The 27,206-nt window shown below is 37.5% G+C and overlaps 1 protein-coding gene across 2 annotated transcripts; it reads right to left on the bottom strand.

Annotated features, from left to right (window-relative positions):
* Positions 1 to 273: 273 nt before the first annotated feature.
* On the bottom strand, positions 274 to 16,758 carry LOC103701953 (histone acetyltransferase HAC1-like). Of its 2 annotated transcripts, none has more exons than XM_008784186.4 (17): positions 16,610 to 16,758; positions 14,276 to 14,483; positions 13,859 to 13,964; positions 13,089 to 13,260; positions 12,534 to 12,905; positions 10,973 to 12,417; positions 9,641 to 9,961; positions 9,273 to 9,551; positions 7,300 to 7,428; positions 6,954 to 7,154; positions 6,689 to 6,831; positions 6,324 to 6,615; positions 5,574 to 5,713; positions 2,782 to 2,860; positions 2,313 to 2,708; positions 922 to 1,133; positions 274 to 835 (listed from the first exon to the last, which is right to left on the bottom strand). In XM_008784186.4, the coding sequence occupies exons 2-17, from the start codon at positions 14,467 to 14,469 to the stop codon at positions 721 to 723; spliced, it is 4,596 nt and encodes a 1,531-aa protein (XP_008782408.2). In that variant the 5' UTR covers positions 14,470 to 14,483; positions 16,610 to 16,758; the 3' UTR covers positions 274 to 720. The 2 variants fall into 2 exon arrangements, with proteins under 2 accessions (XP_008782408.2, XP_008782409.2); XM_008784187.4 differs by having other exon boundaries at positions 2,325 to 2,708.
* Positions 16,759 to 27,206: the final 10,448 nt, after the last annotated feature.

Below are 27,206 nucleotides of genomic sequence, written 5' to 3'. Positions count from 1 at the left end.
TTACAAAGAATTAGCATCAGATTCGTACATTATCATCCGTAAGAATGATTTCTATAGATGCTCAGTGATCACCATAAATGCAATCTGGTCACATCATTGCTCTTACATGAATGAAAAAAATGATATAATAGATCTGGTTCATAGCAATTGCAAAGACTGATACCGACACCTCTCCAGAAAAACAACGGCAATTTACCAATGACCACAAAGTTATAATATTAACTCATAATACCACCTGCAAATCCAATAAGGACGGTCCGAAAATCAGAGGTCTGATTGCAGCAAACGATTTTTCTCCTTTTATTTAAATACTATTAATTATTCCTTAATTTATTCGTTACACAAAAAGAATGCTACAATACAACCACATATGCTATAAGAATTAATTTGTACAATTTGCTGTATAATTTTGAAAGCTGAAAGAACACCTTGCCGTCTCTTCCTCTACATTCATTCCCGTGCTCTAGGGCTTATGATTGAGTCCACGAAAAAGATTTCGTTGCTTTACCAAAATAGCTACACAATTGGTTAAATTAACCTCAATTTCAAGCTGCTTCACTCTCCATGACTCCAGCCATCCAGTAGGACCTAGTCACTAGTGCCTGTCCACCTGGAAAACACAACTGGGCTGAAACTGCCACTCCAGGTATTTCAAGTCAAATGATAATCTGGAATCTGCACTTGATGCTTGCTAATAAAAACTTCAAACAGCGAGCTTTGTCAATCACTGCTCTCAGAAGCCTCTCCATCTTTCTGCCTGATTCTCTGCTCTGCTCCAGCTATCCGATGATAATCAGAATGCTGCTGTTTCTTCCCCGCGCGATCCTTCAGATCCCTAAAATTATAAGAATACATCAATCAATTCCTCAGAAAAGGAGTTCAAAAGAAAGCAGCATATCAGGAGCTGAAACGCATACATACTTGCAACGTGGAACACGGCATTCTGACTTGTTGCAAACACGTGCATGTTTCAGGAGAAGATACCAAATCTTTTTGCAGGGAAGGCAACCTCCACTGGCACGGGTCTTGCATTCCCTACCATGGTGGAAGAGCAGTTTGATTTTGTAACAAGATGGATATAAGCAATGAGGCTCACGGCAAGTCGAGGCATGCACCAAAGCATCAAGCATATTCTGCTCAGAAACAAGTACATTGTTAGCAGACCACACAACTGTCTTCTATACTTCACAGAAAAGAGAACTCCCATGTTACAAATGTAATAATATTATGAAACTCTGTATCCAAAGTAGAACAGGCTGTTGAAAAGAGGTTATAACAAATTCGAGACAATAGCACTTTTATCTATATGCAAGGGCGGTAGAGTTTTCGCCTTCGGATTTTTTTTTCCTGACTGTATTACCCAGACTGGGGCAAACTGTTCTTAAATATAGTTAAAAATAATGTTTACATGTGAGGTATGTATAAAATTAGACAAGGTTTGAAATGGAGGCTAGGGCAGAAACGAATTGTGACAGGAAGTCCAAGCATATTTATGTTACATGCATGTTTTTGTTAAGCATCATTTGCCAATAACATCTTGTCATGAGCATATATTCTAAATCTAAACCTAGAAAAAATGATTTACTAGGAGACAATTATCTTAAAGATCTATGCTGTAGTTCTATCTTTATTTCAATTTTCTTTAATATATACCTACAAAGTTTCAAAGCAGAAGTATAGAGGCTTTAGTTCCATATAACTTTGGAGAGAATCCGAACAAACAGATGCACAAATTTATCAGCAAGATCAATACTTCAAATATGCACTTCGATTTGACGACACACATACAAATGGATAATAATATAGCAGAAATGATGTATAAAGATGCATCGAATGTAAGTATTCAACAGCAGGACAGCTAAACACTGAAGTTCAATTTCAACTCTTCCAAACAAGAAATACCAGAATATCTGAATGCCTCTACTTTAATTATATACTTTCATATTTTGATATTCACCCAACTTGTAATCTTACTTGGATTGAGGATATTTATGTTTTGGTCCAAATGCATATTAATTATCAGCTATGTTATCCAGGTAAAACAAATAACTTGTGTTACTTTCCGCAAATGATGAACCATCAAAATCCTATACTGGAAGCTACAAGACACCCTTTAAGGCTTAAAGCATCAAAATTATTAAAAAAGGAAAAAAAAAATTTATGGAAGAACAGATCATGAGGCTCACTAGTAAGCCCTATTCAGGACTAATTTTTGTTCCCTGCTCAAGGGAAGCAAATCAGGCGAGTGCCTGGTGGGGTGATTATACCTTAGAAGCCAAATTTATTGCAATATAGTAACATAAAGAAAATACCTGCACAGCTACCTTTTGCTGAGCCCCTTTCTTCTGGAGCATGCCACTGTCAGCCTTCGTGGCATGACTTATCAGTTTATGATCATGGCAGGCAGTTCCTTCCCTCTGATAGCAGGAATCACATAAATCATAATCGGGGCAGATCATGCAATGCCAGCTCCGAGCTGTATCTACATCACAATGACAGATGGTGCATGAGGATGCAAGAGCAGGTGCAGTCGGAGTATGCAGGTGATAAAGGATCATCATTGTTGAATGTTTTGCCCGACGGAGGGTATCAAATTGGTATTGGTTGCCTTGACAGAGACTCAAAAATACAGTTCTACAGTCGAAAAATTCACTCTGTATTATTGCATCTTTATCGTCTGTATCTGCACGAGCCTTTTCCACCTCAACCTGAAATAATCATGCAGAATTAGAAAACTAGAACGTATGCAATTACAAGATGAAACAGCATTTAGGTACTCACTAATTCAAACGAGTGTTTTTCTCTTGCAGTAACAGGATGCCTATCCTTTTTTTCAAGATTCTGCTCTTCGTAATGGCACCTGAGTGAAATAAAATCAATGACAAGAACTGTTAAACATAAGCTTGATAAAAAATGAAATAGATAGAAAAAGTGCAATCATGATATGCCATACTGTATCAAACCGGGCGTTACAAGGTGTACCCATTATACCGGTTCGGTATTGGTACAACACAGAAGGCACACCAACACTCTGTACGCCGAACCACCCCCCGTACTGGACGTATCGACACAATAACAAGGTGGCATCGGTATGGGGCCTAGTACCGATATGGCATACCTTGATTACAATTACTTCCCTAGGTTACAAAAACTTACCATACGATATAACTTAACTGCATTTCAGAATTGATGGTTCTAACACTTCAAAAAAACTCAGAAGGCAAATCTTAGAAAGGTATGATGAGAATCACTATTCATTGCCAATATGGAAACACTATCTCATTGAACAATGGCTTCAGGAATTATCAGGAACAATAGATTGAGGTGATACAACTTGTTCAAACATCAAAAGTAGATCTATAAAGGCAAAAACCTAACTCAAAATCTCATCACGTATCTTGCAAATATTAATCAGTTACATAATGAAAGTACCATGCAGTGCCTCACTTTTCTGAGCACCAAGATGCAACAGCACAGAAGATATGAACCTTGTCAAAAATCGAGAAATATATGCTTAGCAACATGAACCTTCCCTTACGTAGACAATGTTGGATACTTTTATAATGGACAATAAAAATGTTTTTCTACATCTCAGTCACACTCACGTGTTTGTGCATCCAGATGAATATTGGTATTAGCTAACTTGACACATGAAGCACAATATACAGATATTTAGAAATAAAACATACCATATTGCCTAGTAACAACATTCCTTGACAGGTTGACTCATTAAATAAGTTTATGATGATGCTCAAATTATTTGCAAGAGGCTTTACAATTTTATATTGGTCTATATTATTCTATTAGGAGTCCTTGAAATTTTGCAACTAATCCATGGTTCTCTGAAATTTTCCTGGATTTTGCCAAATCATCAAGATTCTGCCAACGATTTTTAACCGATTCCCTCTATTCTTTATCTTCTAGTCTTCAATGTCAATCTCTCATACTTTTGCTAAGTTAATGAATTTTTGCCCTTAGTGGTATATTCACAGTCTAAAATTTATCACACTATACTATGACTGCACATCTCTACTGTTTCATTGGAGAAACTTTTCATTACTAGACTTTTCTTTTGTTAGTCGCTGCACTTTGTAGCTGCACTTTTTTCTTTTTTGCAACTAGAAGGGCATGTTCATATGTTTATCAGTCTCCAAATACCCATTAACCGAGTGCCTCCCACCAACTAGTATTTTTTATTTTTGTGTTGCCATATTTTCTCCCAAAAGACACTCTTGCTCTTCTTTCTACCTTAAGAAGAAGGTTTTAAAGACTCCAAATGAACTAATACTTTAAAGAGTCCCAAATTCCAAAAAAAATGCCTAATCTCCTAAAGAAATCCAGTAATAATATAATATAAATAGAAGGAGGTCTCTCTCATCCATGGATCACAGCTATTCATCTTTATCCCAAGTTCTAAGCACAAACCAAACATTAGTTAAACATAAAAAGCAAAAGAAATGAATCTAAGAAAGATATTTTGAAATTGATCATTAGTAAGCATTAGAAAGCTACAAGGATTGATGTAATCTTGAAAAGAAGCCAGGCCAATAAAACCTGAGTTCACAAATAGCACAAAACAGGTTCCTGAACCTGAGGATATACTATAGCCACCTTAAGGCAGTCCTAATTGTAATGCAATACATGATTCTACTTGATGAGAGCGTCAATTAGTTGCAGTTGGTAAAGTCATTGGCGGTTGGTATCCCCCCCCCCCCCAAACCCAATTTTGTCCAGGTTTTTTCCTAACCTAGTTCCATTAGAAAAAAAAAGAACATTATTCTACTTGATCTTCATGGATCAGTATAGGCATATAAACTAATTGCAGCTTGTCTCTGCCTCCTCTTGGAAGCGCACCTAGTCTCTTCAAACACCCCTCTTGAGGCATCCTGATCCACATCATCTTCTTAAACAATCGATTGACGACTTTGGTTTATCCTAAAAAGACAAAATGGCGGATTGCCTTGTGTTTGATGATTCCACTTGATGATCTAAGCTCTATTAGCCAGACCTACACCAAGGCCTAAGCTTAATAGTAAAGCCACTCCTGGGCAGGATTATCACACAAGCACTTGATTACAAATATTGATGCCATCACCATCGCTCCACTCCACACAGAAGCTTACTTTCATAGTCCCATCTAGCTTTCATCCTCTACAGCTTCCCATGGCTTCCCTTTCTCATCTTATTTGTCTACATTCAAACACATAGGTAAGTAGGAAAGCTAATGCAATTGTCAATTCTGAAAACTACAACCCAAAAATTTGATTTTTATCAAACCATGTAATAATGTAATGAACTATTTAAGATCATGAAAATTCAGTTAACAAAATCCAAGCAAAACCACATATTTTGGGCCAATGCAGCACGCAAAGAGAAATTAAGGTTAGTAATCACGTAATAAATTTAAAGGACTGGTCTCAACTCTCAAGAGACTGTACAAACAATATCTAGGCATTGATAGTATCACACCTTATTCATTTAAGTTCCTTAAAATGGCCATTAAAATTAAAACGAAATCAAGAGAATGGACCTTCAATTTTTGAGCAAAGCACAAGGTTACAAAATGTACTTACTCTTCACAAAGTTGAAAGTTTTTGCAAACAGTGCAAACCCACTGTTTTCCAGACACAATAGGCCGACAGCAATACTTGCACTTATGCTGCAAATGGACCATTATGAAGTCTTCCTTCATGGGGCGGATGATTTCTCCAAGCTGATGAAATACAAGATGTAATAAAATTGTGTAATTAGAAATAATAAAAAGATATGAAGGTAATTAAAATCTAAAAATTGTATGAACAGATATGAAACAGAAATCTATTGCACTATATTCTCCAAGTTCAAAAAAGAAAATCAGGTCTCACAAATAGTACGCACATTCACCAAGAAATGACACTGATAAAGGATACAGTGATGGAATACATACTGACATGGTACGAAAATCTGTAACGAAGTTCAAGGAAATTACAGCGACAAAGGTGGACTCAGATTTGTGCATACAAAAGGAAAGGGACCTGACAAAACCTAAATAGGAATTTGATTTTGAAAGGCTTGACTGATAAATGATGCAGCCCTTGCTAAGACAGCAGAACAAAATTAAATGAGCCATGTTGTTCATGGTTGTAGACGTATTAATTATTATATAATTAAAGACCAATATGGACCCTCGAGGGAATAAAAGCTGAATTTGCTGATGTAAACCTCTTAACAACAAGGAAAGCAACAGCCACAACCAACAAAATTTAGAACAGCATACTTGAAATACACCTACAAATTGAAGTAATAGCAAATATAAACTTAACGATTTAGGGACAAAAAAATACTTGGTGCATTAGAAGAATATCCTTAGGGTTTCCAATTGGAGAATCACGTCTGGCAGCCCTTAGCGCCCTTTCAATTGCTGCTTTTGTCCCCTTCTTCTGTGAAACACTATCATCTCCTTTCTGCAGAAGTATCTCTGCTTCTCCTGGCCAGTAATCACTATCAAAATACGGCAAACGAACTGCAGTAACTTTGGCCTTACATTCACTGGTAGGTACAAAAAAATGATCATATAAATTGGAGTGCTCCGCAACAACTTTCTGCTTTGTAGCCTTCTTTATCATTGCCTGGTACCTGAAGGTGATAGGAATTAGGACCATAAAAAACTAGGCCTACAGCCATACGTGTTTACATGTTTGAGGCTCACCATTCTCGAAGTTTATCAGATTTTGGCATCTTCTGTGTAGTAGGATGACAGTACAGAATATAATCATCCCGCTTCAGAGATGGACAGGCCCATATATAGCAGCTAGTAAACCCCCGTTTCTTGCAGTAATCAAGGTACCCTATCTGACAAGAAATATATGAAGATCATATCAGTCTTCTTTTTCACATAAACCCTTCACGATAAAAGAACAGTTGCAGTGTAGATTCGCAACTCGCAAGGCTGTAAAAGTATAATCTATTCATACCAGAATTTCATGATAAACAAAGGTCCGTAATGCCTCCCCAGTCACAGATTTTATTTCAGGCCTGAAATATTTGACAGAATCTATATATGAAAGGCACACACGCCTTTGGTTTGGGCGTGCACAGTCAGATCCATATTCTTGAACATACATGCCAAAAAGACAAACATCTGCACCTTCAATCTTCTGAAACAGTAGAATAGCCTGAATTTTTTTTTTTTGAAAAAAAAGGAATAAGCTTGGTATTGGTTATCAAGAAGCACTATTAATCTATCTTGTCTGCATAATAACAATAGCAACTTGCACAAAAGGAAAACATATACAAGGATAAGTGCTTCAGGATCTATACCTTTGATTTGTAAGGAAATTCAGCAGGGTATTTTTCTTCTTTAAAAACCTCATGAAAATGTTGTTTCACTTCCAATATCTTGTCAACTGATGACACCACTCTAACAGTGAGACCCTCGGCTCCTGGTACCTGATATAATATTGTAAATTACAATTAACACCAGACCTCTCTTACTATTTCTTGTTTTCAAGACCATGTTGATATTCAATATATGTAGCTCTTGCATTGTAACATCCAATTCAGAAATATGGGAGGTAATCTAAGAGAGAATTCGAACAAGTTCATGCCATATATACATACATACCAGCCCCATGAAATGCACGTTAAAAATAATAAAAAAAAAGAATTTATGAAATTAGAGAATAAGAAAGATAAAATACAAGGATTAGAGGAAAACCTCTAAAATTAAAAAAGAGTAAAATCGGTTGGGGATTTAGATGAGAGATGGGTAGAGAGAATCCAATTAGTTTGGATGTCTAAGAGAAACTATGTAGATGAGAGATAGATGGGCAGAAATAAGTGAAAATGTGCACATGGATTAAATATCTAACTTCATATTTTCTTCGCAGATATTTGTGAATAGAGGAACAAAGGGCATTTTGGTCACATAATTTGACAAACAGAATTTAGAATGGCATATACATCTCTCATTTAATAATATAATACAGAGATATACATACATATATGTATACATACATAAATACATACACACACATGTACTCATATATATCCACTTCTCTCAAGAGAAGAAGGTATCTACTTCTCAAGAGGAGAACGTGTACAAATATGTATGTATGCATATGATAGACTTTGCTCCTCTCAAGCGGAGAAGGTATCTACCCTTCTCATGCCCAATATCAATAATGGGGCATCTAAATCGAGGATCCACACCATTGCTTGAGATCTAGTGGCACTAAAAATGTGTAGAAACCAAAAATCACATGTTCTCATGGTCTCTAATCTATGTCTCAAGTAGGTATACAAATGTGCAGTTAAAATGATAGAAGACCATGTTTTTTGGTGATCTAAGCATTAATATCTTTTTATATATGTTTAATATGTAAAGATTACGATTAATAGGTGGTTTCTCAAATTAAATTCTTTAACATGTATATATATATATATACACACACACACACACACACATATGTACACACACACACACACACACACACACATATATATATATATATATATATTCATACACACAGACATACATAAATCTACATCTATATGAATGTACATATATCCATACATATTATCTACCGAAACTAAGGATGGGACAAATCCAGTCGGTTGCCGAAGCTGACAGTAGCAGTCGTAATGCTGAATTATCAAATAGTGATCATTGCTTAATTATAACATTTCATCATATCTTGAGAATGTTATGTGAGGCTGCAGTTCGATGTTTAATTGACTACATTCTCAAAACATCTAATTATAAGTCAATAATTTTATGATTTTTAAAAACTGCAAAATATTTATAATCTAATTCAATGTTGCTTGCCACCCATATAATATTCAAATTAGCATTGCAACCAGACAAGTATCTCATGGTGGGTGTTCTTTAAGCCAAATCCTTAGCATGACTGTGGAGAGTCCCAGTTCATGTCTAAGTTGGAGAAAGGCCCTAGATGTCAACTAAAAGGATCCAGAAAAATAGCAAGTATTGCAAGGTGTTATTTTCTGCCAACCAAACATGTCCAATAGCAAATCTCATTTTTTTCCCAAAAAAAATCAAAATCAAATAATTGCTGCTAAGATATGATCTCTATGTGCACCCAAAGGTACCTTGAAGTAGCAAAGGAATCAAATAGTAACCACAGCAACAATTAGAAATTTTGTTTATGGTCACCCTAATCTTTTGCATTTACTTAAACACATAAAAGATCGCAATAAGTTCAACGGAGGAGGTATCTATAATCCATGGATCCTTAACAAATGACAAAGGAGCAAGATGATGTAAATTTTACCTCATAAAAATTCTTTCCCAAATTATTTGCCCTTTCTTGCCGCTCTTCTTTGAGGCGCCTGAAAAGCCATTGCTCTATATGGTCACTCATCATGGTTGTCGGCAAGTCCTTTACCCCAGGAACCATACTTGGTGCTAAGGGCTCTTGTTCACCGCGTTCTAGTTGTTGTAACAAGCAATTTGGGCAAGTGTACTCAGCTTGCAGTGCCTCCTTCCTTTTGCCATTGAAAAGAGCACAGATTTGATGCTGCCAAGCTAGGCACTTATCACATTGGACCCACTGGAGAATGCATTACAAAGAAAACATTAGGGATGCCTTATTATACAAATAACAAGTAGTACTAGCATAGTAAAACAATAGGTCCACACCCATTCAGTTTCAGCATCTGTTTCAGCATAATTCCATTTCCTCTCCAAATTCAACTTTGGAATATCTTCTCCACCAATCTTGACATTGTCACCAGAACAATTGTAGCATTTACTACAAAAAGAGATCCTCGCATCACTTCCAATTGTCATGTTGACATTTCTTGTAGAGTAATACACTCCCTTAGGATTAATTTGCTTAGAACAAGATGCACAATATCTAGGAGGTGGTTCAAAAAGAAGTTTGTCCATCCCACACAAGCTGCACGAATTCTGATCCACCGAGAGTTCCACCCCTTCAACCTTTTCTGCCTCTGGTTTGCTCTGAAAGAAAATGAAGAGGAAAGTGAGCAAAGTAAAACTTCAAATGCGCCATTGATCGGATATCATAAATGCTGAAGGGAGTTGAGCAATAGATGAGCAAGTCTGTATTCTAGTTCTCGTCATAGTTTACAACTTTATATTCTTGATAATAAGCTGCATTTATACTCATGGCAATCACAAAAGCACCATGATGATCACATGAACTATAGGCTATACCCATAGCAATAATATGGCAATATTTATCATGTAACATACATTTCAGGCGTACATTTTAGGCTATTCATATTGAAGGTTTGTTTCATTGGCACGTAATATTGCAAACGAAACTAAAGATTTAAAATGCAATCATGAACAACACTTTGCAATATAATTGCTGTAGTCTTTAAGCTCCTTGAAAATTTTCATGGTGTAGCATATGAAGTAGGTTTCAAGCAAGGTCTATTAAAATTAGAGCTCAAAATAGCATGATAGAGGTTATATGGGAGAAAAAAGGAGGGTGGTGGATTGGCAGGAGCAATTGTTATTGTTTGGCAGAAGATGCTTCCATTGCAACCAACTAGGGAATGTAGACAGATGCCAAGAGACTTTTAGATTTATTACTTATACCTGCCATGAAGATTCTAATGAGAATTATAAAGTAAGAACACATTTTTGTTTAACTTCATTGTAGGTAAGACTAAGATCAACCCAAACAGAACTGACAAGGTCCAAGTATCTAAGGAGTCTTTGACTGGATACAGACTAATGCATCTTCGTGCTTGACCTAAACAGTTGATTCTTGTTTAGATCCCGCTGACAGCCAATTCCAGCCCTCATTTGATGATCTCAAGTACATATAGATTATGATGTTTCTGTGCATCTTTCTGATGTAGCATATATTACAAAATATAAAATTCGTAACATGAGATGTACTTTCTTATTAAGTAAAATACCTACAACTAAAAATGGAAAAAGTCTCCAGCTCACCAGCATGTAGCGTTTTAATCTAGTTTCATCAGACTAGCAACTTACCTGACCAATGCATTGCTCAAGACTCCTGATGTGCTCCCTAATTGTTTCAGGAGTGAATGTATCAAGTAGTGAAACACCTCTTGGCTTTGGCTTTCCCAGCTTTGTTCCTATCGCATCGAGAACTGATGATGCAGTAACCTTACTCTCTGCCTCCAGCTCAACCTTAGCAGCCTCAATCTGAACCTCTGCGTGATCTTGTTCACAATGAGAAACAATCTGTCCTGCACTAACAGGCTCAACACCAGAATGTACCTTAGTGGCCACCTTTGGATCCTCAAACTTAGTCTCACATGAGTTCGCCTGGTTCTCCAAAGAGGAAGTTGCAGATGCCTCTGATATTGACTTTCTACTCTCAGTATATGTTTTGATACTATTAACAGACATGCTCACATCATGGCATGCTTGGAGCACCTCCTGGGGAGATTGATGGGTGCAACCCATGCCTGGTGATAATAACCAACAAGTTTCACTTTGCACAGAATAAGAGAGAGAAGACTGATCTGACTTGATACGTTTCAATGGAGGTTGTTTACACTCTACCGTATCAACAGTGGGAAAAGCAGTCTTTGTAACAGCAATAGTGCCCTGTGAAACATTTTTCAATCTCATTCTAACAGGAGCACAAATACCACATAAACTTTCGTGGCACTCTCTGTAATGATCAAACAACTTCTTATATTTAACACACTGTTTTGTACAGTGAATGTCCTTACAATGGAAAATGTGCTGAACTTTCAGTTTCATAAGCATGCAAGGAGTTGATTTACATTTCTCTTCACTCAAACAAGTCATGACATGGTCGTATAAAAATAGAATCCTGTGTATCTTCTGGTACTCCCTATCCCCTTGTGGAAATTCAGATTGACAGTCAGCTGCAACCCCATTAGAACAAGAAAGCTGAAATCTTGTAGGTTTCTCAAAAGAATATGGAGTTTGTTTTTGCACAGTTACATCCTGTTCTCTCGGACGTTGCAGTGGCACCTCTCCTGCTAAACTGTAACTGTTCGTCTGAACTGGCCCATTTAGAAAGCTTTCTGACTGCAGGATACCTGAAGTCCCGTTATCTGTCAACACTTGTTGCTGCTGAAAATACTGATCATTTTGAACAAGCTGAAGCTGATCAAACAGCTTTTGTGGCAGATGAGACCATTGACAGGACTGTTGGGATTCCTTGTGTAGTTGCTTATTCTGAAGAATATTTTCCTGTTCTGAAGAATGTGACTTAGTGCCCATATGAAGTGATTCAACAAGGCTTTTTTGAGATACCGGTAGCAACTGTTGCAGATCTGAATAAGAATGCAGACCTCCAGAGTTTATTGCCAACTTATATTCCAAACATGATGGGCTCATTATTCCATAATTCCCACTCAAACCAAAAGATGATAGAGGTATATCTGACATTCCAGAAGGAGATGATTTGCTATCAGGCATCCAATGCATATCCCCTGTCAACTCAAGTCAAGAATTTAAATTAGAGAAATGAAGATTCCAGATGACATTTGTTTGACTTAACTGTTGCATATCTGCTCGAAATCCAGCTATAGAGGGCTTAGAAACTTACCATAGAAACGGGACTCCATGCATCCTTCAGATGCTGCTGCTTCATCATTTGCTTCAACAACATTTCTGGGATGAACTAGCCCAGCATTGAGAACTCCATTAGCAATTCTGTAAGAAGGAATCTCAGACATGCTAGGCCTCGCTTTATCACCAAGGCTATTTAACACAAGGTTGTTGTGGCATCCAGTATACTGCTTTGGTGACATCCCAACATCATCATTGGAATCACTATGCCCGGTACCATGTCTAGATGATGCGTACACTGGTTTGGAAATGTGAGGTCCTGGTATACCTTCTGGCCAAGGTATAGCATTCCCATCAGAACCAAGAGACACGCTGGCAACTATGCGATGGTGTTCATTAGGTTGATATCCTGCAAAAGTAAGTTTTGTGATTGTGAAGTTAGAATAATACTGAGAACTTAATAAAATCATTGCCATACAGTTTTCAATTTACTGTGAGAGGTCAATAAGCCATTATCACGCACTGAGCTGGGAAATAGATTGGCGTTCAACGAGGAACTATGACCTGTGATAAGCTTTTATCATGCACTGACCTGTGTTATGGAAAGGAGCTGGAGAAGATGCTTCTATATTTTGTGGCATTTCTGAGCTCCATGTCGTTGAGCCTATTGATGATGAAGAAACATGGCAAGCTGCATCTTTTCTTTCATCCCTAAGCAAATCATCCAGTCTGCTTTCCAGTGTACTCAGATTCATATAATGCAACTGGATGCATAAAAACAAACATTAGTTTGTAATATTCCAAAAGATGCAAAAAAGGGATGACTGAACTAAAATATGCAATCAAAGATTACTGCTCATCATGACAATCTTGATAATCTTAAACGGTAACAGTAACAACAAAGTGCCAAAACTGTAGCCATAATCATGACCAAGAAACACCATGTCAATTAACTAAAATCAGTTCTGCAAATCCATCTTAGACATTCATTATGGTCAAGACTCAGAAGCTGGGGAGTAGCATCTTATATCAGCTGTGTGCCAAACATTTTTTTTCTTGCTTGAGTTTAGGCAGACTGAGAAACATACAACACCCTAAACCAAGAAAAACCCATAATGCAGAAACAAAAATGTACCCCACCTCCCCTCCATGTCGCAGTGTTCTGTTAATTCAGATCCAATACTAAATCGGAGTGGCATGATTCAAAGATGGGCAACCAGTCCAATTTAGAACTGAAGGCACCAGATAATGGGGATGGGTTAAATAAAAATCCGCTATTCCTGACTCAAGACTATGAAGACAGTCAAAAGGGAAAAAAAGGAGTGAGATAGCGTGTATATTTCTGAGTAAAATGTGACAAACCTGCGAATCAGCTCTTGCAAAAAGTTTTTCGTCCAAAACTTGGGCAAGTTTTTCTCTGTTCTCCACCCATCCATAACAGTATGGTTTCTTGTTTAAATATTTTAAACTGCAAAAAAATGAATAAAAGATTATTGAAACATGGTAGTGAGATTTATAATGTACAAATTTTCAACCAAAGAAAATTTATTCCACAATGTATAAATAAAAAAATTCTTTTCATTTTCATGCTTGGCTAGAGTATTCTGTAAAATGCTTCGTTCAAATTTGAATGGAACGATAACCAACGCGGTAACACCTGGTAAGGAATTGCATTTCAATATATAGATACCATCAACTATAAATAATAGTTAACATAAGTGTTTCATAAAATCAGAACTTTCACGGGTGAATGGAGCTTCAATAGTTAAACCTACTTACATTTTACCACGTATGATGGCACGTACGGTGGACGTCTCAGGATGCATATCCCACAAACGCAGAATATCTCCTCCAACCTGTAAAAGAGATCGCAAAGTGTTGCCATTGTGACAGAAGACAGGACCTGGCATGCCCCGATTGTCTTGATCTGGCAAATTTGTCGAAGCCCTCTCATGCGAGATCTCAGCCATCATAGCTACTTAGTCACCTAAGATGCATAATTCATGGTATCAACATTCAGATCATTCTGTTAATTAATGAAACTAACAATCAGAACTAAAATCATAGACAATGAAAAATGAATTGGTGACCAGACAGCCAAGATGGTCATACACCTCAAATCAATGTTATAATTAAGAAATTAAACTCAAATCAATGTTATAATAAAGAAATTAAGTCCCACATCCAGGGTCCGTCCTAGTTTGAGAATGGTCCCAAATTAGTCCAACAAAATAAATAAAATAAAATAAAAAAATTTGATGTCTTGGAAAGTTAGAACATCTCTAGGATGGAACTGTCCTGATCCATTGCCATCAACAGGGACTCGGATGACCTGCTCTAGAGAGACCTGGGATCCCTGATGAGTCTCAGGACCTGGTCTCTCTCCTGTCCAGCACCATATTGCCAAGACAGTCAGGGATAGAAAACCTTTGTTATAATGACAAGAAGTTACATCAACCCATAGTGCACTTTGTGGCGAAATCAAATATGGTGACAACCAACAGTCCACATGGAATTGTCAATATAGAATTGATCAAACAACCATCAGATGATAGCACTTGACAAGCCATTGATCAAACAACTACAACACTCACCCTCATCACTATAGAATCCATCATCAATTGGTTACTCCAAGTAGGCTTCACTATTCGAATGCAACCAATTGTGGATACATTGATTAAAAACAAAAAAGAATTAGCAAAACTATAATGTTCCATTGGTTCATCATTCCAACACTCTCTAGTTTGAAGTTTAGTTCAATGGCTTATATAATGATGCACAGCTATAGTAAGTCATAATTCTTGGGTTGTTCTAACTGGGTTTCACTATTTTAACAATCTATATGGGCACATTTATTGCAAATCAAAACACCAGTAAATCAAAAGTTTTGACTCTTCCATTAGTTAAAAGATTTCAGTCCAATGACTACTATCATGAAATACGATTACAAAAGACAATTCACGGGTTGTTTTCGTTAGTTTCAATTTAGCAACAGTGACCACTACTATTTATTACGATTACAAAAGATGCAATTCATGGGTTGTTTTCATTAGTCTCAATTTAGCAACAGTGACCACTACTATGTTTACAAAACACTCAAGTTTGAAGTTCAGTCAGCGTTCAATAAGCTATGACATCGTATACAAGTAAAAAAATTTAGGATTATACCACTATCATGGACTTGGCCCTTCACTAAGCCAAACCTATGTGGCACTCCAAACTCGCCAGTACAAAGAAGCCAGCTAACGCGTCCCAACAGTCGAAACCGAAGCCACATTCGAGGTAAAAAAAAAAAAAAACAAAGGCACAAAGAAAGACAAGGCAACACATTCCTTATGAAAGGGTGGAAATCATGCTTTTAATGAAAAATAACCTTACAGCTAAGGCAACCACAGCTCAAACTACAATTAGGGGTTCGGGAAGCCGGAAAGGCAACCCTGGAAGGAAATCAGACCACCTATTGTTCTTGCCCAACTTTCCAATACTATCCAACAAAGCATCCACACACAATCCCCATCACATGGGTTGGGGACCACTACTTGAAAGCAACGAAACAGTCACTAAGCGTCGAGGCAAACACTGAAACTGCACTTTCAAAAACGCTTCCCGATTTCAGATTTAGTAGCAATGGAACAGTTTACATCACGATACAGGACTACAGAACCCATGAATCCAGCGTTATGACCCAGACATAACAACTATCATGTTAGCAATCAAAGATAAATACGTTTATCATAACCAAAGCAACAATTAAAATTACACTTCCGATTGTTTGATGGTCTCGCCATTCCGACGCTCTCCAGATTCAGGTTCCGATAGAATTCAGTGGTCCAAATCAAGACTTATGATCTTTCCCGTTCTCCCTCCATTCCAATTTTGATAAATTCAAGATCATATCAATCTCCGAACGCTTAGCATATGCATCTCGATGGTTCAAATTAAAAAACAAGCATGAAATTAAAAAAAATAAGAATCGAAACTTTGGTACATTACAAGGTTCCAGAAAATCCAGCAAAACTGCCCACCAGGGATTACATTAACACGAAGAACAATATACCAATTGAATTATTAAAAAAAAAACCATCAAACCTAATCAAGATCGCTTCAGAATACCTTGGGAGAGGAATCATGACCCGAATTGAGGACAGGATTTCGCTCGGCGGCACCGGATTAGGGTTTGACGGAGATTAGAGGAGGCGATGGAAGAGGTTTTAGGGTTTAAAGGGCCGGTCTCCTCGCGCAGCACGCACCGGGAAGCGCTTAATTTTAACCAGGGGTGCTGACGTTATATTCACAGAGGCCGGCTTTAGGAGTCGTGAAATCAGCAAGCGGCGGGAGGGTGGAGCTTTAGGAGTCGTGAACAGCTGATTTCCGCCGTTGGATTACGGGCTTTTGGGTTAAACACTCCGACTCCGACTCCTCCGACTCTAACATCTTCATATTTTTCACATAAGGGATAAACTAACGGTTAAATCCTATTAGCTCATGAAATTCTAGACTTCAAAAATAACTTGTTTTGGGGTTTAAGAATCCTGATATGGGACTCATTTATTATTTAGATTTACAAATTATCAGGCCTAATATGAGTTTAATTGCCGAATTCAAAAAATACTATAGCAAAATTTGTTGAACTTAAATGCCAGCTGATCTCAAGGACGGAGTTTATCATGAAAGGTTCGCATAATAGGATAATGGGTTCATGTGTTTATTATTTACCAATAGCTAAAGGAATTATTCTAGCGCCTTAAAATTTTATTGGGCTAGGTTTAGTATCCTAGTAGCATTAAATTTTTGCAAGTGTAGCCGATAATATTATTTCTTTCAGTTTTTCCCCTTTTTTTGGAAAGTATTTTTTTTTAATCAATAGAAGATGTCGTTTGTCCAAAAGATTAAACAGCATGTTATGGTTTATCTTATCCTCATATAATGGCTTGCACTATATAGTAGTTCAAGTAAAAAAGAATATTAGTTACTCAAATAGTGAATAATAAATGGCAAAAGTTGCTAAATATCTTAAAAATTATTAAACTTTGCCTTTTTTAATATAGTATCAAAATATGGTAAATTTACTATAAAAACTGATGCTAAAACAATATATTCTATTGTTCATAATGAACCAGATGATCATGATGAGAATGATGATGATTTATATAGTTTATAAAAAATATAAATATATGTGTAACACAATAACTTATATTTTTGGTTACAAATATGCTTTATGATCACTGAAATACCCAAAGATTGTTGAGAAAATGTCTAGGTTTAGGTTAGGTAGAGCACTCCGTTTAAACACGAGCCAATGCTGTGTTGGAGAGTCTATCATACTCAACAGAATCTTCTTGAGTGTGGCATGTTAAAAAAAAAAAGGCTATCCTAGGTCGGGAGAGTCTTTAGCATATTGGTCACAATCATCAAAGACTCAAAGCCTCGCTCCGAAGGCCTATGGCGAGCCTTGTAGTGCTAATTTAGAGGCTTAGGCCCAACACCTATAGCTAGGATCGCTCGATACTGCACATGCTTGCCTTAGCTTAAGAAACCCTACAAGAAGCATAGAGAAAGCCTTCCTGTTGAGGCCCCTCGAGTATCGGTTTTAGAAGTTTAGTACAATGGTTATCCAGGCAGGTTTTGTTCAGAGTGATTATGATTCGGCCATGTTCATATTTCTCCTCGATGACGTGCTATTCTGTTGTTGTATGTTGATGATACGAAACTTCTGGTGCGTTGGACGATTGATTCATTTCTTTCTCCATGGCTTGCTTCCCATAACTGGCCTTACTAAAACTTGCGACGATTAGAGTAACTAATGGAAGAGAGATGCTACAATGCTCGAGAGGATATTGTGTTTGTTTAACTAGAAAGTTATAATTTGAATGTTTGCAAAGCCCACAAACTAATAAGGCCCGAAGGCCCAATTTTTTTTTTTTTTTCTTTTGAGAAAAGCAAAATCAGAGAATTCATTGTTTTATCATCAGGGACTGAATGAGCAGATTAATTCATGCTTGAACAATTTTTAGCAAAACTGAGCGTGGTCTGAGGGAGCATTGAATGCCTGGCTTGCAACCTTCATGAAAATTTTGTGCATTAGTGAGGAACTCTATTGGTCTTTAATGAGAAGATCAAGTGTTCAACTGTTATTATGTTGCACAGGCTAGCAAGTTCCTTCAAAGCTGGGAGTTCAGATTCTCTAAGATGAATGACAATATTAGTGGAGCATGCAATCTGCATCGAAATTTTGTTAGCGCGAGATTGGTCTCCTATTCATTCAGCAGGGTTAGGGTTCTCGAACCCTATCAACATACCGCAATCCTTCTATAAGGGGATTTGCAATTTTCCGGCTTTTTAAGGTTTTAGTAGTCCTTAATTTTCTGTATACAAGTTTAAAACCTTAAGAAATGTGGTGCCTTGGCATATTGTCCCTGCATTGCATGTGGGGCTTCTAAACGCCATGCAATAGCAAATAAACTCTCGATCCACAAATATATGGCACCCTCGATGTAAAAGTATAAGATTTTATCTACTGAAATCAAATCTTTATTTCAAGTAGGTGAAACTTTTTTCTTGAATCTGACATTGGAAACAAAGGAAATCACTCTGTAATCAATCTTCGATGACATTTCAAATGAAAAGTTCGATTACATAGGGTAGCATGCTGCACAATGGGGGTAGCCCATTCCCCCCACAAGGCTATCCCTTGATCTTTGCCACATTGCGCTTGACCCGGGTCTAAGCTGCAAATATCTAAGCCTGAATTGATCCTTATCCTGAACATGTCTGAGCCATGCCTATCCAATGCTAAACTAAACTTGAATCCAACTAGAGTTGTGATACTTGGGCTGGGCTTTTGCAACACCTGTTAAAAAGACCATGAACACCCCATTCTCAAATGAGGAACTTTTGCTGCTGCAGAAACCAACAACTAACTAGCTCAGTCATAAAAAAAAAAGGGGGAGGGAAAATAGATATTTAATTTGAAAAAGGTGAAAAAATTTTCAATGAATTGCTATACAAAGAACCCTCGAGCACAAGTTTCTACAGCTGGTTGACTAAGATGAGAATCCCAAATTGCACAAGCAAAGAGTTACCATGGCATGGACCTGAAAGACTACCGTCGCTACCGGACGATGAAATGGATTTTAAAATTATTGATATTCTCCATTAACGGTACTTCTTTTTCCAAGCAATTAAAACAATTGTTAATCATTAATAAAAATTATTCTACTCCACTTATCAAAATCAAGTGACGCATGACTCTTTAAAAGAAAAGGAAATTGTTTTGGAATTGCCAAATTAAGTTACAAAAGGGAGACTAATAGCCATGTTGGATGCAGAACAATCATAGCCCAAAGAAGTAAATAGTTGCCATAACATCATACATAATATACCACTGTTTATCATTTATCTGGTAAAATTCAATATTACGCATTCGAATAATTTATGGTCGTATCATCCTAGTTGTGAGTAGCTCTTACAATAATATGTTTCTTTGATTCACCACCTTGCATAAAAATGAAGCAAGTATTGAAAGAAAGCTTGCCATAAGCCTTGTTGTGGGAGAGTATTACATGGGATGACTCATGTTCGACTGAGCAGCATCCAGAGCCCTCCTTGCACAATAAATTTATTTATGAGAACAAACTTTCATTTCTTTTAGAACAAAAGTTCCCACCTAATCTCCTTTGTCATATCTGCTTCTACGTTACTCAAAGTTTAATTAGCAGGCACGAGGAGACATCCGTGGGTAGAGACATCCTTCGGCACCGCCCAAAAGCCGTAGCCACAAAGCCTTGGCATGCAAATGTCGGCAGTTCAAGAAAGTCTTCCGAGCCAGCACCGAATCCATATCTTATTGCTCCCACTTTGACTAGTTTTTTGCTTCTTCGATCTCATCCGTTCCCTTTTCAATCTTCAAGCTTCCTCAAAAGACTTCTCCTATTGCTCTATCATTTCTCATCATTAATTCCAATTTATCTCCTGCCACACTGAATAGAGAATGAAGTGGTGAATACAGTGGTGCAAGATGGCACCAGAAGCGGCTCAATACATTGGGGGCTTAAGGCAAACTCACTAAAAAGAGTTTTTTTTTCTTTTTCTTTTGTCTTTGAGGCCTTTTCTATAGTGAGCTGGCCCAAGACGAACTCAGTAAAAGAGGTCTTTTTTTTTGTTTGGTTTTTTTGAGGCCTTCTTACGGTAGGTCTTCTTTGCGCCGGAGCCTTAGGCAACCGCCTCAGTCGCCTAAGAGTTGAGCCAGCCCTGGATGGCACTATACGTTGTAACACTTTTGGTCATGGTACAATTGGTTAATTTTGATGGCTGAAGATTCCAAACGCATCCAAGGCATGTGCTGGCCTCAACAAGCAAAATTTGACCAACATGAGGCCTTATTTGCATTTTTTGCATGAACATCCAATTAAAGTTTCATGAACATGCAGTGAGAAGAAGGGAATTCAGTTTTTTTTTTTTTTTTTGCCCAAAAAATGGGCATGCCACATCCCACAGAGCTCTGAAACTTCAAATGATCCAACCGAATCAACCGTTAGATATATCTATCTTATTTCTACTTCCTTGATGATTTTTTAAATAATTTTAACATTATTTATGCAAAATATATGTACAAGAAAAAAAAAAGTGGTTACGTAAAAGTGACACCTTAATTATCAATTAGGATTAGGCATCATACTAGTTCTCTTAACCAACTTTGTTCATAAGCAAATCTTTAAAGAATTAATCAATCAACAGCACGACGAGTTAAAATTTTAGTAGATTTTAGCAGCTGCTCTCTAAAGGGAGCGTAAATGTTGTTGGAGTTATCATGAACCTCGTGGCACCAACTAAGTATTTTTTTATTTATTATTAATGTCGGTCCACTTTAGTTAAGTTGAGATTTAGGATAAAAAGAGAAAGAGAGAGAAAGAGAGAGAGAGGTGCTTATTATCGACGCAAAGTAGCGACCACATTTGTTTTAGAGAGAGACACGAGGTTTTTGACCGAATATCTTTTTATGTTTTTAATAAAAATTATTCTCTATTTTTTGTTAGTTTTCATCTTACATTATTTTTTTATTTGGTTTGTCCTGGATCTTGGACCAGCATGTTTGATCTTAAAAAAAAAAAAAAGCATCGTTCTACAAATGTTTTCAGTTTCCTTAGTGGTTTGAGATTTAAATTGGTGGGGAGAGGAACATGATCTGTGGTACAAACTTTAGGAGTACAAGGTATGCATGTAATGCAGTTGAGCATAGTTCAACTGGCATGGTTGGACATAGTCCGTTGGGTTGGTCAGGTTTGTAGATGCTCAACCTAGAAGTTATTCAATTCTCCAGAGCTTTTTTTCCCCCCAAAGGTTGATAAATATGGTGGGAATGACATGTACATGCATCATCCATGTTTGAACACAGCGCATGCTTGGGTACAAGGGTGCCAACTATGATATTCGAGCCCCTTTGACAATTTTTCAGTGCATTTAATGACACATTACTCATTCTCTTTCATCAAAGTTGGCAATAAATTCATGCTGCTTGCTGATCCCCCTGGGGTTAGCATGCAGCTGAAATCTGAACACGAGTGAGAAGTGTATCAATTGAAGTCTAGAGAACCACAGGAGGGTACGGTTGGCTTCGGTCAATACTCCATAGCAAATGCCAGAGATTTTACTGCACCCAGAATCCATGAAATGGACTTCAGTGTGGATGCAAAGATAAAAAATGGAAGAAGGGATCAGCAGATAGATGGGATCCTCGTTCGTTTTTGAAAAAAAAAAAACTAATAGCTTCTTAATGTCTTTGTATATGATGGATTCATGCCAAGGTTAGATGGTGGTAATGTTTCTAGACATCTAACATCCATCCTCTCAGGGCAATGATACATCATGCTACGCTGCTCATTTCTCATTCTCCTCTGAGAAGAGTAGTATCTTTGCCTTATTAAAATCACATTCAAAGTTCTGCTTCAACTTAAATACCTTTAAATGATTATTATGCGGGCCATAAAAGATGTTTAAGAAGAAATTACAAATGCTAACTTGTAATCCTTGAAGACATTTTTTACATTTTATTATCAGACATATAAAAGGTATAGACACAAATTTAAAGAAATCCATGGTTGAACTTTCACATTGCTTATTGTTAGCTGGTATGACATGGATTACACCCAGACCTACCATATATATTGTCGCTACCATGGCAAGCAACATACCATGTATACATACTAACCTATAGATTGACACCCATACTTATCTTATTGGCCTAAACACTAATGCTCGTTTTTTTATTCACTTTACTTGCTCATATGTAAGGTTACCTCATCTTGTCATGTATAATTGACCAAAAATATAATGCATGCCCGGTCTAAACTTGTATATCAATGGATGATTATCCAAGTGAATGGTACATGAGAACCAACAATTACTTTCTATTTTTATTTTTCTTTGTCATACGACATAAGTGCTCAAATTTGTTGGAGGTCATGAATTCGAAAACTTTTAGTTTTAGCTACTCATATAATTATCTCTAATTATCATTTATCTTGATTTAGTCAATCACATATTGTCAAAAATGACAATATATCCTTGCAAAAGTCATCGATCGGTTCTACGAGCCTAGTTAATTATTCGAGCGTGTAGAAGTAGTCACCATGTAACAATTTCATCCAATTGCATGTTGATCTCCTATTTTTCACCACAATCAGGTTTTGTGAGGAAAGATTAACATGCCTTGTGGCCCAACCAATCACTTCAGCATCACATATCGCTACCACCAACCACCACTCGGACCACTTTTGGGTTCTTTTAGTTAAGTGCACAGGGAGAGGCATCTGAGATAGCGTTCAAGCGTTGGTAAGGAACCAGCCCTTTTAAAAGCCGTTGACATTTTCCAACTTAGAGTAGATATTGTCTTGGAGCCAAGTTTTTCTTTCTCTTCACACGCAACCCTGGCCTTAACTTTTTTTTTTTTTCCTCTATTCGGTCATTCACGTGCCCGAACTCCCTATGCTTTCATAACAGGCGTCGCAAGTTGCACCACCACCAAACACCAACCTAAATAAAACCTTTGCAAACCCCAGAGACTCCAAAAAGACTATCCAAATGGCTTCTCCTCCGCCACCTCCATCTTCTCCTCCACCTTATATTTCATGCTGCCTTCTCCTCCTCCTGGTTCTTCTCCTTCATGGGCCATGCGAAGGATATCGGGTTAGAAGTGGGGCTCCCGCCGCCCGGCGCCGCCCGGAGCTCCGCCGGCAGAAGCCTCCAACGAGCTTCGTCTCCCGGGGCTGGACATTCAATTTCCTCCCCAGAGGAACTCCGATTCCTCCGTCGGGGCCGTCCAAGAGACATAACTCGGCGCACGACTCCATCGGTAGTCATCATGAGCACGAGCGATCTCCATAACAAACGCTAGTTCCTTTTTGTCTCCTTTACTTGAATCATTTTTTTCTTTTTCTTTCTTTTGCCGATGATGGAGAATCTATGGGAGAGATGAAAAAGGTGGTTCAATAGATGTATACAAATTGCAACGATCCAATTATAAAAATTACGTTATATATATATATATATACACATATATTTCTTCATATGTGTTCATATGGTTCTTGTAGGATTGGTGCAAGCTGGTCCATTTTGCTGAATTGTGTTCAAAATGTTTTTTAAAAGCTTCTTTCTTGTCCAATATCACACCATGGTGTAGTACTGTTTTAGAGTTTTCTTTCTTCCTTTCATTGGATGCTCTTGCTTGGATGTGTGAGAGAGACTTGGTCGACCATTAATTTCACCTGCCTCATGGAGCCCTCGTCTTAGATTCCACTTATTTTGACTTGAGATCTAAGACAAACTATTTGTTTTGTTATTTTTTAATACAATCTTTTATTTCATGATGCAATTATCAAGGATTTTTTATTTTCTTTTTTTTTCAATAACGTTTTGGATGAGACTCGGCACGTCATGAGAGGATTACGTGGAGGGATGCTAAATGGTGGCGGCATAATGCCATAACTACTCAGCTGTTCGAGCATTGACCCCAGAGGCTGGTGATGGTGATGGTGATGGACATCCTACCAGCTTGGTCAGGGAGACATCAACTTCCCAAGCTAGCTGGTGTTTTGGACCTTGTCAACAAAACAGGGTTCATTGGATCTTATTTACAGGTACTTGTCGTCATTTCTTGTGACCTCAATTGCTTGAATCTGATCTGCTGAATGGCAGAGAGATTGTGGTTCATAGAAATAGATTTGATGATCTTTATATTTGACGACTTGAATTACTTCCACCTTTTATTTTCTATAAACAATTGATTCTATCTTCAAAGAAATGATGAAATGCAGTGCATGCATAGGGATACAGGTGTTGATCATCCTATTAAACAACCTAAATCGCCTCCACCTTCTACTGATGGTAGAAAGGTTGCAGTGCACGTAAAGAAATACAAGTGGTGATTGTTATATGTGCAACAATTTAATTGCTTCTGCTTTCTAGTGAATGGTAGATGGATATTGTGATGCATAGAAATATATATAGTTGGATGATAGTTGTACTTAAACAACTCCAATTGCCTTTGCTCTTCAGTGAATGGTAGACAGATTGCAATGCACGGAAATTTTGATGTACAGCTCTACAATTTGGAGTCATCTTCAAGTATTCAAGAATCTAGCTTAATCACCTGCCATTGTGTCGTACACAAATGATGTGTGATATGGTTTATGTCCCCATATACTTGCCAATATGAACCTGATATAGAATTAGTAAAACTCTATAACAACCGCTGGTATATCGGTAATGTTCTCATGCCCATTCCGGTATTGACCAACTATTTTAGTTTCTCCATCTCCACCTGTATCTTGTTGGAATCTAGAGGCTCCAGAGTGAACTATATATTGATCCATAGAAACACATTAGTTCATAAAATTGAATGATGTGGGACCTTTTAACTTGGAGTAGAGATATGGATCCATGAGATAAGTAAACCTGATTCTCAAAACCAAGTGAAATCTACTAAATGGCCCCGACGTAAACAAGCCAAGACAACTCAATTTATTGCATCAAACCGGAAAAAAAATAAAAAAAAATCAGAAAATGTTCAGCTTTGCATGTAAAATCCAAAGCATCATCAAGATTGATCCTCACCTGACTCGATCATCCGACAAAATTGGTTGGGTCTAGGTCCAAAATCATATTACTTAAGGCGAGTCGAGGTCTACTGTAATACCCAGGCTTTTTTAAAGCCTGATACCGAGCAAGATCAGGTTTATTTGATCAACCCAGAAGCATGCTTCGGCCCGGAAGAAGAAAAAAAAAAAGGGGCCGCACGTGCTCAGTACTAAAGCTGCAAATAGGTCGGGTTGACCTATGACCTGACCTATTTTTTAAGAACCCATAGGATCGGGTCGGGGCTTCAAATTGGATCCGTGTTATTTTTCAGTTAGGATATGGATTTATTGAATCTTAACCCGCCCCGACCCGTTACTTTTTGAGTCAATTTTGGATCGCTTACCTAACAACTTGATCCGACTCGATCCAAATCCGGATTATTCATTTTGGCCCGCAGCGGTAGGGGATGATGAATGAATTTTACCGTCTCTTTGGGCCAGCTTAGCTGCAGGGAGCGAGGAGGGTTTAATGGCGGATTATGTTAGAAATATTATATAGATTGCAATATGATGACAATTTAATTTATAGGTTTGAATGGTTAGGTGTACAATAATATAGTGAGTAAGTTGTATTGGATTAAAAGTCCTCAAAGCAGTTATAACTTTATACGGTTACAACTGCAGATAGATAACCACCTATATGAATTTAAATCAAACACCTCTTTGTAAATATTACGGTTAGAAAAGGTAGTTATTTACAACCATTCAAACTCTACAAATAGGAGTACATGCTTAAGGATAAAGATATAATATATGGTTTAGTGAGAGTTCTACATAAAATCTTCAGAATTGCTATCTGCAGTTTTATAACTTTGTTGTATCCTGGAGGTGGTTTGCCAGTAACCTAGTAGCAAACTTTTTGAGTAGGGGCAAATATCACCTTAAGAAAGTGTCTCAGATGCGTCTCAAAGTCGCTTTGTTTTCTTTCTTAATTGCTTCTGCCATTACTATTTAACAGATTGAGCTGGTTGGTGGGGTGGGAGCATGGAATTGATTGGTGTGTTGGCGATGGGTGGGTGCAGGGGATGGAGTGGAGTGTTGGCTTGGTCCTGCAAACAATGGACATGGCTTCCCATGGAGGAAGAAAACGAGGTCTCCGTAAGGTTTGTTTCCCTTCCTGGCCTCTTGCTTTAAGCCTGCTCTCTCTAGAAAAGGAAGGGCCTGCGCTTGGTACGTGCATATATTGGCCTTGGGTTGTGAGCCTCCTATTTGTGCATCTAATTAGAAACAGTGTACATGGACGGAGGGTGCAAATATCGTGCAAGGGAGATGCTTTAGGCACAGGCTAACTAGGTATGAGATACGTTCATGGAAGCACTGAAAGATTTTTCAGCAAAAAAAAAAAAAAAAGAAGCGCTGAAAGATTGCTCTTAGTATGTATTCTAAAATGGTATTGTGTTTAAACTAAAATGTGTTTAAACTTGCTTATCTTAGTTAAAAAAAATAAGTAAAAAGTTTAATCTTAAAGTAGTAAATTATGTTTCTTTATTATGAATTATAACTTGATCTGATCCGGATCCGAACTGGACTTAAAGTTTTTGGGTTGGTCCGGGTTATTCATAGACTCGACCTGATAT

Source organism: Phoenix dactylifera, chromosome 6, assembly GCF_009389715.1.
Source record: "Phoenix dactylifera cultivar Barhee BC4 chromosome 6, palm_55x_up_171113_PBpolish2nd_filt_p, whole genome shotgun sequence".
NCBI lineage: Eukaryota > Viridiplantae > Streptophyta > Magnoliopsida > Arecales > Arecaceae > Phoenix > Phoenix dactylifera.
Note: the sequence above shows the minus strand (reverse complement) of the source record. Positions and strands in the feature narration are given on the sequence as shown.

Coding starts and splice junctions, on each gene's coding strand:
- LOC103701953 (XM_008784186.4), bottom strand. CDS start 14,469: ATGATGGCTGAGATCTCGCATGAGAGGGCTTCGACAAATTTGCCAGAT. Junction 12,418..12,533: donor CATGGAGTCCCGTTTCTATG/GTAAGTTTCTAA, acceptor TTGAGTTGACAG/GGGATATGCATTGGATGCCT. Junction 836..921: donor TGCCGTGTTCCACGTTGCAA/GTATGTATGCGT, acceptor TTATAATTTTAG/GGATCTGAAGGATCGCGCGG.